Here is a 17,369-nt window from a genome sequence, read left to right as displayed (position 1 = left end):
TACGTCATGGGCCCACATTGTGTATAAATATGACTAGTTATATGAATAACTTATTTAGTATTATTTGGCACATAACGGGCTTACCTTGCAGAACAGTGTTTTGACACTTAAGTCTCCTCTTGACTGCCGCTTCAGAGAAAAACAGTGAGGAGGATTCGTTATTCCCCATTGAAGCTAATATTATAACTTACATTAAAATGACAGATAATGTAAAATGACAAACATTAATACGTCTGATCCATTTCGAAAAGCGGTGACCTCGAGAAAGACTGCAGCGAACTGAAAACCCCGCCTAAATTCCATTTGAAATATAAAAACACCCAACACGTGCACGCTTTATCTCCCGCGAGCTGTCCAATCGCAGTTTTGGGGAGAGTCAAAAGACATGTGCGCAACTTCACTCGGTGCTGCCCAGACTGACCAGCGTATGATATCACAGTACCGCGAGAGGGTATGTCTCGAATCGCTCTCGCGCTAATATGATGCCATACGTTGATCGATTTTCGCAGCGCCACGTGGAGTCCGCCACACCTCCCATCTATGAACTTTCCAACGGTCTTGCCGCGCTGTGTGCTGGCAAAAACAACTTGCGTAGGTGACAAATACGACTGTGTTTTAAGCGTCAAGATTAGGTAGACGTTTATTTAACACATTTATCCCAAAGACTAAAAGTTTTACCGTTTTTTTCCAGAATTTGGGGTCTATGTTGCTATCCAAATTTAATCTGAGATGCGATTTGTTAATTCATTTCGACAACCTAACTTTATCATATTTTTTGTAGTATGTCTGGAGTCCAAGGCAGCAACGAAAGTGAAAATTTCAAATGAAATGAATCGAAAACATTTAAAGTGGCACATAAATATATAATTTATAAAAAAAGTATCACAATAGTAGCCTATCATATCATTATTTAATGCCCTTATGTTTTTCACACATGTCAAGTATAGATCAACAACTTGATTTGCAACAACATATACCAACTCTTATATATAATAACGCTCGACCTGAAGTGGTTGATGTCCTCAGGGCAACATATTTTGTTGACCTAAGGACAACATTTTTATAAACAAAACCTAAACCCACAACAAACCCCAACCCTAACCCTAACTTACCCCTAAAATCAGAGGGAAATGATGAGTGAAAAACAATGGTCTAGAACAGGGGTCTTCTTTGAGGGCTGGATTCCAAACGTATGAATAGGATGGGCCAGTTTTTTCCCATATCATAATTTCTTGTTATTTTGTCTTTCCGTTATTTGTTGCATTCTGTTCCTTTTATACTGTTTTTGTTACTGTTACTTACAGGTCATATATTAAAGCATGCACACAAATATTGCATCCAGTATATACCTATTCATGGTATTTAATTAAAAGGGATATTGTCTTTTTAATTGTATTTTATATTCCCTAATACGGTGATTGAAATTGCTGTTAATTTACTCACAACCAGTCCCCCAGTACTTCCAAGATGTGGGTGGTATTGTTTTTTTTTTCAAGAAGATGTTTTTATTATATTAAATTAATGAAAGTCTAATTTTAAAAAGTCAAAAACGCTAATACATTCAGCACAAAAGTAATGCCTGCCCCTTGAGGTTAAACTGACGTCTAATAAAGCGAATCAATCGGTCTGTGCAAGAAACTGAACGCTATTATCGAATCTTCGGGTGAATGCCAATCGCATTCATGTGCCCCACGCACTTACGTATAAGGGCAGATCCTTTGAAGTCAGAGGCGGATTAACCATATGGGCAATTGGGCGAGTGCCCAGGGGTACCAAGACTTTAGGGGCACCAAATAAACCCGCAATACAATTTTTTTAATATAAATGTACATAAGCACTTGGTTTTTAAGACTTAAGTCACGCATCTGCGGTAAATAGGCGTGGCACCATGTGCGGGTATACCCCCACTTCAGATAAAAATGGTTCTGTCCTCCGCACTTTTTCGACACAACTCGTGATTTTTTTCACTACATCAAAACCTGAAATGTAACAGTACAACAGAAAGCAGGTGCCCCTTAACTACAGTAGGCCTAACTGTTAAAAATACTTAATGGAAAAGAGTTGTTTTTTGTGTTCTATTCTACAAACGTGTCATGTTAATGTGTAATTCTTGTAAAAGAGTATATTGTAAATAGCTGAGTTTCATTCTTATAAAATCTTTGAATATATAAATGTTTTAATGAGTGGATTCTTGCGTGTGGGTAGGTGGGTTGATGGGGGGCACCTCTGGGGCTGTTGCCCAGGGGCACCATGAGGTCTTAATACGCCTCTGTTTGAAGTGCACGTTCTGGAGGAAGATGAACAGCTGTTTTAGTAACTATAGCTGTTTAAATCATACATAATGAATGCAGTAATAAAAACAACATCGTTTTTTCCTTATCTGTACTCTTCCTGCAGTTACTTTCGAGTGCACAAGACGCGTTTTGTAACGCGATCTATCGCGTGCGCAAACCGACTGCCTGTGGCTGTGGATTGCCGATTACAACATTGCAAATAACATTAAGTTTCTAGAACAGACCGGTGGGCGTTTTCACACCTGTGTATCGATTGCTTTGTTCCGAAACTGGGGGTTAAATCGCTACAATATTTAATTTTATTTTAGTTCGGTTCGCATTCACAAGGCAATATTTCCAAACGGACCAAACTTTGTTAATAAAAGTCACGTGCGAGTAAACTCTCATTCGATTGGTCAGAGTGCATCTGTTTATTTTCCGGCCGGTAACGCGGGTGATAATGAGCGTCAGCTGCGCGTTGTCTCGCGTCTCTCACGGCGGAGCTCGGGAAGCATAAATGGAGGAGAAGGACGAGAGAGAACCAGGCCTGGATTTTATGTTATGTTTTATTGTGTTTGTGTGGCTTTCAGTCGACTGTGAGGGAGCTGTCAGCACTTTACTTTCGTTTTGTTGTTTGTTTATTTTATTAAAAGTTTGGTTTAACGTTCGCCGGTTCCCGCCTCCTTCCTTCCTTACTTTGAACATTGTTACAGGGAGCCATTAGCAAAACAATCCCTTTCGCGTCACGCAACTTTACATAATTACCCATCATACATTGTGATACAGTCTGGTTCGTTGGTCCGTTGGGTCGGATGGCTTTCACACGTCTACCGAACCGCTCCAGAGTTCGTTTGCAATCGGGTCGAGACCACCTTGTTCAGGCGGTCTCGGAGCGATTGTTTTAGGGCGGATCCTAGCGCGATTGCCGTGTTCACATATGCGTAAACGAATCGAACAAAGAGAGAAAACGCACCAGGTTTCGAAACAAACCCTTATGTGTGAAAACGCCCTAACTCCAATCGAGCCGCGGGAATTGCTTTCGTATTGAATGTAGCAGCGTTTTGGACTTTCAAAGGCGTGGCGTCTGAGGATGCGCAGTTCTTAAAGCACCATTCTTAAAGTCTCTCCAATTATTTGAAATGTTAAGGCGGGCCACGTAAAGATGATTGGCGGGCCGCCAGTTGACTAGCCCTGGTCTGGAAGCACCTAACCCTGGTTGTAAGATTAAACTTAAAATAAATTGTAAACTTATTTCTGATATCTGATTGGTTGATTTAAATGTTGTCCCATGGTCAACATGGTGTTGCCCTAAAAATCAGGAGAGAAGTACACAACTTCCTTACTTGAGTGAAAGTACAGATACTACTGGTCAAATATTACTCCACTACAAGTAAAAGTTGTAAAGACAGATTCTTACTTGAGTAAAAGTACAGAAGTACGTGCTTTTAAAAGTACTCAAGTATTAAAAGTACATTTCCTTTATGTCAGTTGTGCATTGTTTTATTGTCGTATACCTTATGCCTCTGAAGCAACCTACTGAATACACTGAGTAGCGCACAGTATCAGTTGTATTAAAGGAGTAGTTCACTTCAAAATTTGCCCCCATTGACTTTCCATAGTCATTTTTATTCCTACCATGGAAAGTCAATGGGGGCAAATTTTGCAGTGAGCAACTCCTTTAAGAGCTTTATATGTTTAGCACACATATGTTTAGTTTAGATATAATCCTGTATGATCATTTAGCCTAATTATCATCATTAGCCCCCTAGGCCTATATGTATTTATGAGCAGTGATCTTTTATTTTGTATATTCCCTTTACCAGTTTTAGCAGCAATTTACCAGTAAGTAGTAAGGTTCTTGTAAAGTGTAGAAGCCACGTGTTTGTTGGATTTATTACCATTTGTATTACCATAATTTAACTACAAACATAAACTATAGCTAGTATAATGAAACTATGGTATTTTTAGTTGCTGTGGTTTTACTAAAGATTATTAATTGGAGTATGGTTCCTATATTTAGAAAATGGTAAATTTGTGGATACTGTGGTTTTACTGCAAATACCATCCCTGCTGAAAAAAAACAATGAATTTTTTTAATTAGAATGAGATTTTTAAATTAAATTCCTCTTTGTAGTGTGTTTTTGGGTTTTATTCCAATAGGATTTACCATCCCACCAATAGAATCCATCACATACAAGTAGACAACAAGTATCCATAGTACAATTCCCATTATAACCATTAAATCCATTACATTTTCTGTTGTATTTTGAAGCAGGGTTCTATTGTTTTTATTTCAACAGGAATACTTCAACTATAGTTACTTCAGTAAAAACATCATTCATTTTCCAAATCGCTTTAAATTATATAGCAGCAGATCAGAAGTTAACACGCACACGTAGCTCAAGGTGTAGCCTATGTGATGCTTATTTACCGTTTAGCCGTTATGCCGATCATTTTCATGACAATGTTTCTACGATCTTTGACTGATTGTAACCCACAGATGATTACACCACACTTTAACATGTGCCTTTTTCGTCTTTTAATGGTCTATTTGCCTTTTTAGAGCGCTATCAATGGTGTAGCAGCGCCAACGTTTACATTAGTTTAGCGGGGAAGATCCCAGAGTTGCCAGATTTGCGTTAAAAAAATCTGCCAAATGGCTATTCAAAGCTTGCCGGAAAACCGCAAGTTTAGAAAAACTGAAATACTTGGCAACAATAAAAGGTCCTGGCAGATCGCAAGCCAGATAAATTGCGCACACAGGAAACCCCGCTGCATAGAAACCATTTTCTACTTTTGGACCTTTTTATAAATGTAGTGGAGTAAAAAGTATGATATTTGTCTTTCAAATGTAGTGAAGTTAAAGTACAAGTACTCAGAAAAAATAATACTCAAGTAAAGTACAGATACTCAAAAAGTGTACTTAAGTACAGTAGCCTACTCAGGCAAATTTACTTCGTTACTGTCCACCTCTGCTACCCACCTCTGGCCGTGGGGCAACATCAAATTAGGATTTTGCCAACCTGTTGCTCTTGAAAATATGTCTTTGAATTTTGGTGAAATGATCTGGTCTGGTTTGACATTTTCTTCTTGTATAGATGCCCTTCTGATCCATGGAGAGATTTACTACAGAGTTGTCTTCTTTGAAATTGTAATATAACATTTTCCTTTCATCAGCAATCTTCTCTCTGAATTCTTTTGATCTTGCCATTGTTTGCTTTGGCAGTGCCCTTTCAGTTCAAATAAAAAAAAAATGCCCTTGATTCCACTTGTAGGCATTTATTATGATAAAGGTTGGACATATTTTTCACAAAGTTTATTTCTATTAATAACATATTCCAATTAACATAAATGCACATCCAGCCTATAATGTTAGATTTTTTTAATGACAAATGAAAGCTTTTTTATAAAGCACATGTCTGCAACCGTTTTAAAAATACATTTATGAACTGGATAAGGTGAATAATTAATCAAACCTTACTGGCAGATGTGCTCTTTACTCCTCACACTGCTGTATTATTCATACACGTGACTTACCTTCCAACATCTGAAGTTATATATTAATTTGGGTTTTAAAAGTTTGTTCACCTATTGCTATTATATGAATCTGATTCTACTTAAGGTGAAATCATATAAACAAACTTTTAAGACATTTTAAAACAAAAAGATAATTTTAGTAAATAATAATTAAACACAGTCAACCCCTATAAAAATAGGGAAGGTATTCTGAGATGTAACCTGAAAAATCACCAGAGGGCGCTCTTTATTCATAGTTTCATACACGATTTTAGTATTTTAAAAACATTAAAATCATTCTCTCTCTGAAAAAAAATATCATATTATGTAGTAAATGAGCATCCTTTATATAACTACTAACTATTAATATCGAACAATTGCAAATATGTGATACTATAAAAACTATAAACACATTCAGAGTATGTTGCTATGAATTTGTTTACAAATGTATGATAAAATAAAACAACATAAAACAAGTGTGTTACCTTGAAAAGATCAAACAGCTCTTTTATAAGCAATATTAAGGTAAATTTTGAATATATATTTTAATGTATGTTTCCAAATTATTTGTTTTATGTAGATCTTGGAAGGTGTATGGACATTAACATTAGAGAGTAAAGAAAGAGTGTGGTGTGTGAATCATCATGTCATATCAGCCATGATATCAGAGCAGCACCCTAAACTGCTTTAAATAACACACATGGGCAGATTAACTCACTGTAAAAAATCCAACTTGCAAAGTGTTCTCCCTACAAAGATAAAAAAGTAACTTGAACATATAATTTTTTGTTAAAGGAGTCAAATGATTGTTTTGCATATACTGAACAAAATTAGCCTAAACATGTCTTTAACAAAGATTATTTTGTTGACTGGACTTAGATTCTCAAGTGTTTGGCCAAAATGCGTCAGAAAGTTTTGTTCAGTTTTTTTTAATGATTGATGGTTTTTGTTACCATGGTTAGGTTTGTGTGTTCAATGTTGAGGCGTAAGTGCATGATACAACAGCAAAACCGGTTCAAACGCACTCAACAAAAACTATTTAAACAGTTATTTGATCAAAGTTTTGGTCTGTTTGAGGCAGAAAACATGTACAATTGTAGTAAAAGACAAATAAATTTGTCTATTTTTTAAAAAAACAATCTATATTCTCTATTTATGTTCAGCCAACAAAAATATTTTGCTCTGTTGTTCATTAGGTAAACTTGACTATGTTGTGACAACTATGACTTAGAGTAGAGAACGAAGTACGCACATCCAAAGTGGTTTAGTAAGGTGCTAGACCAAAAAATATGTTCTGATAATAGAGAAGATCTGCACACTGTAATTCTCCCTTTATTTACAAGAAAAATGTATTAAACAAGGCAACGTTTCGATCTGAAGATCTTCTTCGGGCATTTATGGCATAGTCCTGGCTTAAGCTAAACTGTGTCTGTGAAACCGGGCCTTAAGTTACACATTTTTTGCATGTGCCTGAAGAAAAGTGTGAGAGGAGCACTACACAGAAGGCTAATTTCCTGGGAGATCAATCTATGAAGGGGGGGGGGTGTCCGCTGCTTTCTCCCAATGAAAGACTTAATGGACAACAACAAGCAGACCCCCCTTTTTTCACAGCCACAAAAGATCAGTCTGGGCCGCAGAGAGAGCATATGCCACCCAAATCAGCAGGATTTTATGAGTAAACAAGTTAAATCACTGAATTACATCTCACTATATATATTCACATTTATTAATTTAGTTTACACAATGACATACAAAAGAATCTACTTTAAATAGACTTTTCATACAGTGACCCATTTTGTTGTCCCACTAAGGACTATAGAAGTGAACAATACAAAAATCAATGAAAATCATAAAAATACGGGCCGGTTAAAGCACATTCAATACACACGCTCCATTATATTTTCACATTTTGACCTAAATCCTGGTGTTGACAAAGAAAGTCATGTCTGTGACTTTCCACCCAAATCCTTCGCATTCAAAGTCTACAGACACATGTGTTTGTGCCCAGACCCACTGAGGCATTAAAAGCAGAACTGCCTTTCATTCAAGGCGGGTATGCCAATGTTGTGCTAATTATGAAGCCACCGTGATTGAGTCTCGTGAAAACACACTGCTCTGCCATCTTACGTGCTACAAAGGATGAGGGCGCAGAACACCCTGTCCTTGGCCCGATGCTGAGTGGCCTATAGTCATCACACTTTTCCCAAACGCCTTGCAGCTGCTCCTATTGTCCCCTCTGAGGGGGTCCGGCGGAGCCCGTGGTCTTCTGATCAGCCCTTCTGCCGTCTGACAGCGTTTAAATGATCTCATTGAGACCCCCGTGCGGTGACAATTGAACACACTGCAGTGCGATCACACGGCATTCCCAGCGTAGGATTCCGACGCACACGCGAACACGGGTCAGAATGCCCTAACATGTGGTCGGGTCAGTGTGAAAAGGGGATTGTTCAGATATTTTCCCAGCGATCATTTAAATGTTCACACGGGCCTGAGTTCAACTTCTAACAATGAAAGCCGATGCAGTCAGCTGTGTTTGCATAAAGATGCTCATCTGTCGAGAACCGACATGCCCCTTAAGCACTTTTAGAATCATAGCATAAATGATGTCCTTATTAAGTCTCCAAAATTAGTAGGCTAGTCAGGTCTGCTTTGTTGATAAAATGCAACAAACAATGTGCAAAATGAATAGACACGCATTAACTGTGAGGTAGAAAATGCTTTAATTTATTTTACGGCTGTGTGTCCTCAAATTCAACTTTGTTATTTATATGACTTCTGGTAATTTTGCTTCATCTGGTAATGATTTTCATATTTATGTTCAATTCAGTATGTCAGGTTTTTCCAAAAATGTAAAATGTTTATGACAGAAAAAGACAACACAACCACATGCATTTGAATTGCTACGAGTCAAGGAAAGAGAGGAAGAATGTCAAAATATCATGTCGAATATCATTTGGTCAATATCAACTTTCCTATGTACAGTTCTATAAAATCCCACAGATGCAATAGCGGGAGAAGAAAATGAAAATACAAGACTAATTAACACATATTACAATACTAATTAATATATTCAAGGCTTAATTTTAAGGACATTTTGTTACCTTTGTATCATATTCGATTTTGGTGCAGTGTTTGGTAAACAAATCTGGGCCCTGTACGGAAAAACCTAATAACTGGATGAAACCTATTCTAAAATATCCAAGCCTGCACTGTAAAAGATTTCTGTAGAAATTACAGTATTACTCGCAGCAGTTTGCCAGTAACTTACTGTAGATTTACATTTATGAAATTTACTGGCAACAGTTTGTTCAAAAATAAATTATCATTAAATATTAACAAGTCTTTATCCTTACAGAAAAAAACTATAAAAAACAGCCTCATGCAAAGCATTCTGGGAACCAAAATTAGAAAAAAAACAGAAAAAGGTTTATATGGATTTCTGGTTCCCAGAATGCTTTGCATGAGGCTGTTATTTTATCGTTTTTTCTGTAAAGATAAAGACTTGTTAATGTTTAATATTAATTTATCTTTGAACAAACTGTTGCCAATAAATTAGATAAATATAAATCTACAGTAAGTTACTGGCAACTAGCTGCATAACTACAGCAAAAACGTTTACAGTGTGGTTTAGATTACTGTAACTGACTTCAACTAGTCCTATACAGGACATACACCAAAACTATTCTTGCTATCATCTTCAGGTCATCCAGAGTCAAACTGTGCCTACGTTTGTCAATTCATTACTATTTGTAACCAGACTGTTATATTAGTAGTGCATAAGCGCTGTGTGTGTCAAACTTTTAATGGGATGCATATTAAGATATTAAAATGATTGTCTGTAAGATTGTAATCAGTTTCTACATAGAAAGATGATGTCATTTGATTCGAAGGCTCATATTTACATCAGTGATTTATGTCTCAAAATGGTGTGTGTAATATTTTTCCTTCATCTATGATTGTAGGGCAGTAATATCTATTAACTGTAAGACACACTAAAAAAATGATTTTACGATACTGTTCACTTTATTTAAACAATTCATTTTGTTTGAACACCATTATATTAGGTTTTATGTAAACACAATAGCATTTTGTTAAACGGACTAAAAGCAGTAATGTTTTGGCTTAACTAAATGTTTACATTTTAAATGTACATGTTTCAATCAAGTAGATCAAAATAATATTTGATGCTTGTTCAATTTACTTCAAAAAATGAAGTTAACACAACATAAATTACTTTAGTTGTATTAAAGTAGCGTTATAGAAACTAGAAACAGGATTTCCACTTCCCATCATGCTTTGCACGGGGATGAATAGGGAGAGTAAAAGTTGTAATAAAATGTTATTTTATACATCTTTTATAAAAATGATGAAACGGGGATATTTGATGAACTTAATTGATTCAAGTTATTTGGACATTATTTGGACATGTTTGTTTAAATTTACTCAGTTCAGTTAAGTTAATCATACATTAAGTATTTGAGTACATATTTCTTTTGTGTGGAACCACTATCCATAATTAAATTAAGTTAGTTTAAAGAATCATTTTTTTCTGTGCAGTTAGTTATGGTTCAAATTACATTATCGGTCAATTGTACACTTCTTTCCTCTTTTTGGCTTTTGAATCGCACTCAAAGTGTAAGTTTAGGGAAGCAAAGAGAGACATGCAATGGAAACCGTTGGTGTAAAACCCCCACACCTACACCAAATACTGTCACTTTATTAATTACAACATCAACACAATATTGATAATCATGGTTATTAGTACCACAGGTTTTGGAATAATTACACCATGTTTGAAACCACTTCTATTTGCAGACTGATTTCCTACTTTTCTCTTGGGCTCATCACATGCCAATCTTTATTGTACATTTCTCCAACTCATTTTTGCTTTGGGTCTTTTGTTTCTGTCATGTGTTTGCTTTACTCCAGGCCAGGGCTTAACAGTGTAGATGACCTTGGGAGTGTTGCGGATTTGAATGTCACAAAATCACGAGTTTTACGATTAGAAAAATTATGTGGGATTAGTCTTGGATGTGTCAGTTAGGTTGGAAGTTGTTAGTGGAGTATGTTTTTTGTGTTTATATATTTTTTATATTCTTTTTTATATTTAACAAAGTCATTTTTCGTAAATGAAACAATGTGTCGGTGAAAGTGTTGATATATTTTCTGACATCAGGGTTTAAAAACAGATGCTGCTAAAAATACGATGTCTGACATTTCGACGTTGAGGTCAGTGGAGATATTGGGAGCAATAATCCTTATTCAAGTCCATGCCTGTTGGTATCTTTTCTGGTTTGTTATGCTTTTCTAGTTTGCATTTGTTGCAATGCAATGTTTACCACATCAACAGCACATACGATTGAATTATGTATGAAAAGTTTATTTGTCGGTATCCGGTATCACAAACATGAAAAAATATAGCATAAGAAATATATTACTTTAGTCAATAAATAGTCACATATCAAAAACAATCCCATAAAAGCCGCTCCTGTTAGTAGTGCTTGTGGGAGGACTCTTAGTGGACTGACAACAGTACAGACACATGAGGTATTCCTCGTTTGTTTACAGAAGAACAAACGTCTTGATGAAATGGATTGCTTTGTGAAAGGCTCGAGAATGATCATTTAAAGTTCCACTGTCTTAAGGCAGAGCTCACACAGACTTGTGTTAACTACATTCATTGTTCAAACAGATAAAAGAAACCAGGAATATTCGTCGAGATTAGCACCTGTAAATCTAATGACATCAACGTTAAAAAAAAAAACAATCCCTGAGTAACCTGAAAGACGTGGGGTTTCTTTCAATTCTAGCAAATAAAAACAAAACAACTTCTGATTATCAACTTTAACAAGGTCAGACGCTCACAAACATTAAAAATTAGAATAAAAACACACATACACAAAGACTCGTTGATGGACAATTGAGTGTTTCACTAGGTCTTGTCACTTTGAGTCTTCGGTTTAATCAAGTATGGACCACTGGGTTAAAATGTCACATGTTAAAAATGTCTGCGGGAGCTGGTGCTCCAACATAGCGAGCAAGTGTGGAATAACTATAGCAACAAAGGAACCAAAAGTTCCAAAGTCTAATACTGAAAAGATCACCCCGGGGATCATATAGTCTGCACATAAATAAAACTGACTGCTTTATCTCAGCAGGACGGCGAGGTAGTGATGGGACTCTGCAGGAAGGAAAGAGGACTAGCCGCCGTGTGGACAGGGATGGAAACTGGGAAGTTGAACACTGTGGTGCCTTTGCCAATGGCGGGGCTCCCGGCTTCCGAGGAGCACGTGGACGAGGCCAGCACCTGGGATTCGAACTGCAAGAGCTGCCCCATGAAGCTGAAGTTGGGCGAGATGATGCTGCGCCGCTGTTTGACAAACTCGAAGGCCTCTTCGAGCCTCACGCGGTTGGTGCGCATCAGGTAAGCCAAACAGATGGTGGCGGAGCGTGAGATCCCAGCTTGACAATGAACGAAGACGCGTCCACCTTTATTCCGTACCGAATCTGTGTGAAACAAGAGCATATTGGTTAAACGTCCGTCACAGACCCTAAGAACATTTCAGCTCAATTGTATTGATTCTCTAACCACACATTCAAATGCAAATGTTATTCCAGTGTTGCTAATGAAGGCAGTCGTCTCATTAGGGAAACAGGAAAACAGTTCAATCAGGCAGGGGTGCGAGGAAGAGAGGAAATATCCCCCCTCCCCCAACAGTCTTGAATACACAATGGGGGGTTGCGGCACCCCTGCTAAGAGCACTGTTCTGATAGGGGGGCAACCAAAGAGCTAGAGACACTGCCTTTTGTTCAGGCCAAACAAAGGAGGCAAAGCATTCAAACAGAGCCAGTTGCCTCGTGAAAAGAAGATCAGGTCACGGCTTGGTGTTATTTGAAAAGGGGGCACCTCTTTAAACAGGATGAGAGGATGACGTAAGCCTCGGTGGCTTGGGCCGTACAGCTGGTCGTTTTGGAGGGAACTTTTGAAAAATTCAATTCGGGCTTCATTTGAATGGGGGTTGGGCCAAGAGCCGGCTTGCCTGCCAAAGCCCCTCGTATGGTAACATCTGTTCCCTCGTTTCATAACAAGGGATCAAAAAAGCCCCGGAAAAAAAGACACTCACCGATAAATTCGATGGCTTCGTTGAACCAGGAGCTGATATTGGCCTTGTGGTTGTCCTCAACAGGAATACTTTTGTACTGGTAGTGGTCTTCAAAGTGGTTGGGGCAGTTGGAAGAGACGTTTATAAGGGCCGTGATTCCCATCATGTCCAGCATGTCTTTTCTGGAGGCATGGTAGGCACTGCCTAAATACAGGAAGGGCAAGATTTCTACAGGACCACCCTGAAAGCAAAACAGACAGGTTCTGTTCAAATTTATGTAAACAAACGACTTCTTTTATAGTAAAAAAGCACCTGCAGAGGTTGTAGATCTTACCTGATCATACAGAGGGGTCGTACACGAGGTCTCAGCCGTGTTGGGACGACAGCTTGAGCTCAGAGGTAAACTCAAGTCTTGTGGAAGAACTGGCTTAGTACACATGTCAGGAAACTCGGAGGAAAACGTGTCAAATCCACCTAAAGCGTAAAACAGAAGTCGTTATTTTTAGTAACGCTGGAATTTACAGGCGTCAGCTGAAACAACCGTTCAGACACACACACTTCACAACAGCTGAGGAAAACATTTGGTGGCAGACGGGCTATTAAACACGGCCATTCACAATGACTGAATTCACACTCACACAATACATGTAGTTAGCCTAGACATAATGTACTTTGCTTCATGTGGTTGTTACGGGGGTAACCACCACTATACAATACAAAGTCAACAGACAAAGTTATTGAGACATCCTCGTACCTTTAAGAAAGAACACGCTTGCTCCACACGGATTGCGACACAAAGCGTTCACGGCAAGAGTCAAAGTCCCATCTTTCTTCACTTCTTTGATATCTGGACTCCGGTCATCCATGAACACGACACTCTGGTATTCCCCGGACAAAAGTCTGTTCCTGGTGTCCTCGTTTGGCACAATGTGTTCCAATCCCAGCCCACCTCTGGCCCTCCGGCGCACTATCGTACTGAAGCGCACATTACTGGAGCCCGATATATGAGACGTGTTGAAGGAGAAAAAAGAGCGACAGTCCAAAATAAGACAGCCCGGATCGTCTCCGTCCAGCAGATCCCGAAGCGAGGCGCAGTCAATGGTGGACACTTCCATAATGACCATAGTAGAGAACGATAGATTTAAATACATAAAGTGACGAACTTTACTGCTGTTCGCGTCTCACCGCTGTTCCTTATATCTTATGATCCCGTTACAGTCCGTTTAATTCTTAATCTTTTGTTTCCGAATGACAGTACGTTACGCTGTAAAAACTCTTGCTCTTCTTCTGACTGCAAGCGCTCGGTGTCGGTTATATGTATACGGCGTGATGTCACACTTCCCGCCCCTTTTGGCGGGCGTCCAGTGTGCATTCGCACCTACGTCATATGTGTGAAGCCGGTCGGATCTCGACCAAGCAAGGAGCATAATCTGAAACCTACGAAACCGCGAGAGGGTTATCCAGAATTCGAGTGCTGTCACAATAATGTTTGTTATTATGTTTTTTTTTTTTGTAAATTCGTTTTTTTTTCGTCCGACATTTTTATTAATGAATAAGATTTAATGATGTTAGAGTTGACATATTTTATCGCAGTCTTTGAGATCACATCTGAAACTCTTCAAAATTCACACGTGAGATTACTAGGGAGGGTTCTCAGAATATGTCACATTAAAACGCCATTTTACATTTAATCTTGCTGTTGTTTTAAAAACACTATTGAAAATTCTCTTTTGGGATTTTATCGACTTTATATGTAATCATTTCTTTTTTTACTAACAGAAGTTGTTTAAAATCAAAAAATGTTTAGAATTTTTCCACGGTCTTATTATTTTATGATATGTTTTTATTCGCTTTCCTCGGATAAATAACAAGATGATCATTGGTGGAGCTGTCACGACACTCATAAAAGTTTATACTTTGTTTTTATTGTACAGGAGTACATAGTGTGCAAAGCCGCGAGAGCAAAGGCGAACCATAAAAGTTAATTACTGTATAGAAACTTGGCGGTCTGGTAAATTTCCATCCGTCTGAAAAACAAAACCAGCTCCGGTATATATGACCCATGGGTGATGTGTATTTTATCATTTTCTATAAAACAGTATAATCCCACATTTTGTTTGTTCATTTCTCTTGTGTCTATCTGTTGGTTTTTTATTGTTTTCACAGTGAAAGTAAATGTTTATTTGTTTGGATTAAGGTGTGTTTTGAAGTCGCAGTCCTCAGTTAACAATGCATTATCACGTATGAAACTGTAGTTCAGTGTGCGGTTCAAATTCCATAAGAGTGTGAACACATTGCACATGTAGGCTACAACTGAATTTAAATGTCTGTAATTATTTTCATATTCAGTAGCCTTAGTTAATGCAATGCTAACACACATTGCTGGAGAAGCAGATATGAGTAGCCTGTCTTAAACCTCCTAAACTGAAGAAAATTGCTTTAAGTGCTTAGTACGTAAATATAATATGTACAACAATACAATATACATTTTAGCAAATATCTAGTTTATAATAATAAGTTATTTGTGTGACATCTGACAACCACACTACTTAAAAGAAACAAAACATATTCTATTTGGGTCATGACGTCAGCACTGCATTTCTGAAACTTGAGTCAGACAGGACAATCAGGGCAGTGGAGGAATCATTTTTGGTCCTGTTTGACAGAACAGAGACTGAAACAAAATGAGAGCAGCCAGTGGGGTGGATTTTACTGTTAAAAACACTGATGAGTCAGGACAAAAAGGCAAACCACAAGTGTAATGCCCCACAGAGAACAATGTGTGCCATTTATGTGCTAAATGATTGCTATTGTTTACTAACATTTTAAAAGTTGATATACTTGTACTAAACAAAAAAAAAAAAAAAAATTTAGTCTTCATAAAGTTTCACAGTTTTAATGTTTAAGGGATTTTTTGGTAGAATAATGACCCCCATTCTTTCCAGGATGCTATGATTGCAGACCTACAGTTTAGTGGGTTCCCCTTGTCACCGATCCCAGAATGAACTTGGTTGTCCCCTGTGATAATGAAAAAAAATATTTTTAAAACGTATATTATAGGAATTACTCACACGTGCATGCCCTCAATTTCATAAAGGGAAGTGAAAGAGTGTGATAAATGAGGCATTTCCTTGGTATAGTAAATACAACCAGAATACAAAACTTTCATCACAGCCCCTTTACGGACAGAGGTGCCTTGGGACAACAGCTGTTGAGCCTGGGAAATACTCAGTAAACCCTTTTCTGTTTTCCATGTATCATTTATAGTAATTTTGTAGTGATAAACTTTGTTGACTCCACCCATTTATGACATAGTGAAATACATTACGTAATGCATTCAAACAAGACTTTCTGTGTTGTAAGGCAAATGTTTAAAAAAAATACATTTATCCTGGTATTTGTCTTATTATTATTATTATTATTATTATTTAGTAGTAGTAGTAGTATTCATGTTTGGAATTTGTACCAACAGAACTGAGAAGTGTAACAACATAAATCTAGCTATTTGAAAACGGACTGGTCAAAATGTGTGGAAACCCAGTGGGCAATTTTGGCATACCCCCACATTAGATCATACTGACTAGTCTCTTGAACAATATTTCGGATTGAGCCATCCCTGTTTCATAAGTATCACCAGTTTTCTATAACCATTGTTTTATCATAAGTGTAACCATGATTTTGGCAGAATCACCATTTTATTATCATAGCTTTACTACAAATATCATGGTTAAACTATGATTATTGTATTCAGACCATTATACATTTGTGGTTACCATATGGTTTTATTAAATACCATAGTTAAACTATGGTAACTGTAAAAGAGCTATGGTCCATTTTTATTTATTGCTTTTACACAGTATGCCACCACTATAAAACTTTTCAACTAATTATTAACATTAGAGATAGATAGATCAAGAGGCCGTGTACATTTACATTTAGTCATTTAGCAGACGCTTTTATCCAAAGCGACTTACAGAGAGTTCGGGGAGCAATAAAGCGATATGTCATACAGGAGCAATAATACAATAGATGCTAATTCCAAGTAACTAGTTTCCACAAAAGCCAAAACAATACCTGTTGAGAGAAAGAGAGGGTGTGTTTTTTTTTCATTTGCCTGTCAAGGATTCACAGAAGAGATGGGTTTTAAGTCGTTTTTTTAATGTTGTGAGAGATGTGGTTGACTGGACTGAGTTAGGAAGAATATTGTGAAGTAGAATGAGCGGGAAAGCGATTTACTGCCCTTATGAGAAGGCAATACACGGGTTCGAACGCAGGGTTCTTGATATTGATGGGGTGTAGGAGTGTAGGAGGGTGTGAAAGTATGCCGGTGCACATCCAGTGATAGTCCTGTAGGCAAGCATTAGTGACTTGAATCTGATACGAGCTTCAGTCGGTAGCCAGTGGAGAGAGATGAAAAGGGGTGTCACATGAGCCCTTTTGGGATATTGAAAGACAATTCTAGAAAATTCCAAAATGT

At 37.6% G+C, this 17,369-nt stretch overlaps 2 protein-coding genes across 2 annotated transcripts in view; both read right to left on the bottom strand.

Annotated features, from left to right (window-relative positions):
- Positions 1-292, bottom strand: part of neurl1b (neuralized E3 ubiquitin protein ligase 1B) — a 39,334-nt gene extending 39,042 nt beyond the window's left edge. The window contains exon 1 of the mRNA XM_057349968.1: positions 85-292. Coding sequence (XP_057205951.1) covers positions 85-169 — 85 coding nt within the window. The 5' untranslated portion in view covers positions 170-292. The remainder of the gene's footprint in view (positions 1-84) is intronic.
- Positions 293-11,153: 10,861 nt separating this feature from the next.
- Positions 11,154-14,189, bottom strand: dusp1 (dual specificity phosphatase 1). Its single transcript, XM_057350108.1, has 4 exons — positions 13,647-14,189; positions 13,227-13,366; positions 12,914-13,133; positions 11,154-12,296 (listed from the first exon to the last, which is right to left on the bottom strand). The coding sequence occupies exons 1-4, from the start codon at positions 14,041-14,043 to the stop codon at positions 11,941-11,943; spliced, it is 1,113 nt and encodes a 370-aa protein (XP_057206091.1). The 5' UTR covers positions 14,044-14,189; the 3' UTR covers positions 11,154-11,940.
- Positions 14,190-17,369: the final 3,180 nt, after the last annotated feature.

This window comes from Triplophysa rosa, linkage group LG13 (assembly GCF_024868665.1).
Source record: "Triplophysa rosa linkage group LG13, Trosa_1v2, whole genome shotgun sequence".
NCBI classification, from domain to species: Eukaryota; Metazoa; Chordata; class Actinopteri; order Cypriniformes; family Nemacheilidae; genus Triplophysa; species Triplophysa rosa.
This window is presented reverse-complemented; position numbering and strand designations above follow the sequence as displayed.

Coding starts and splice junctions, on each gene's coding strand:
- dusp1 (XM_057350108.1), bottom strand. CDS start 14,043: ATGTATTTAAATCTATCGTTCTCTACTATGGTCATTATGGAAGTGTCC. Junction 13,367..13,646: donor AAGCGTGTTCTTTCTTAAAG/GTACGAGGATGT, acceptor TTTACGCTTTAG/GTGGATTTGACACGTTTTCC. Junction 12,297..12,913: donor CGAAGCCATCGAATTTATCG/GTGAGTGTCTTT, acceptor TGTTTCACACAG/ATTCGGTACGGAATAAAGGT.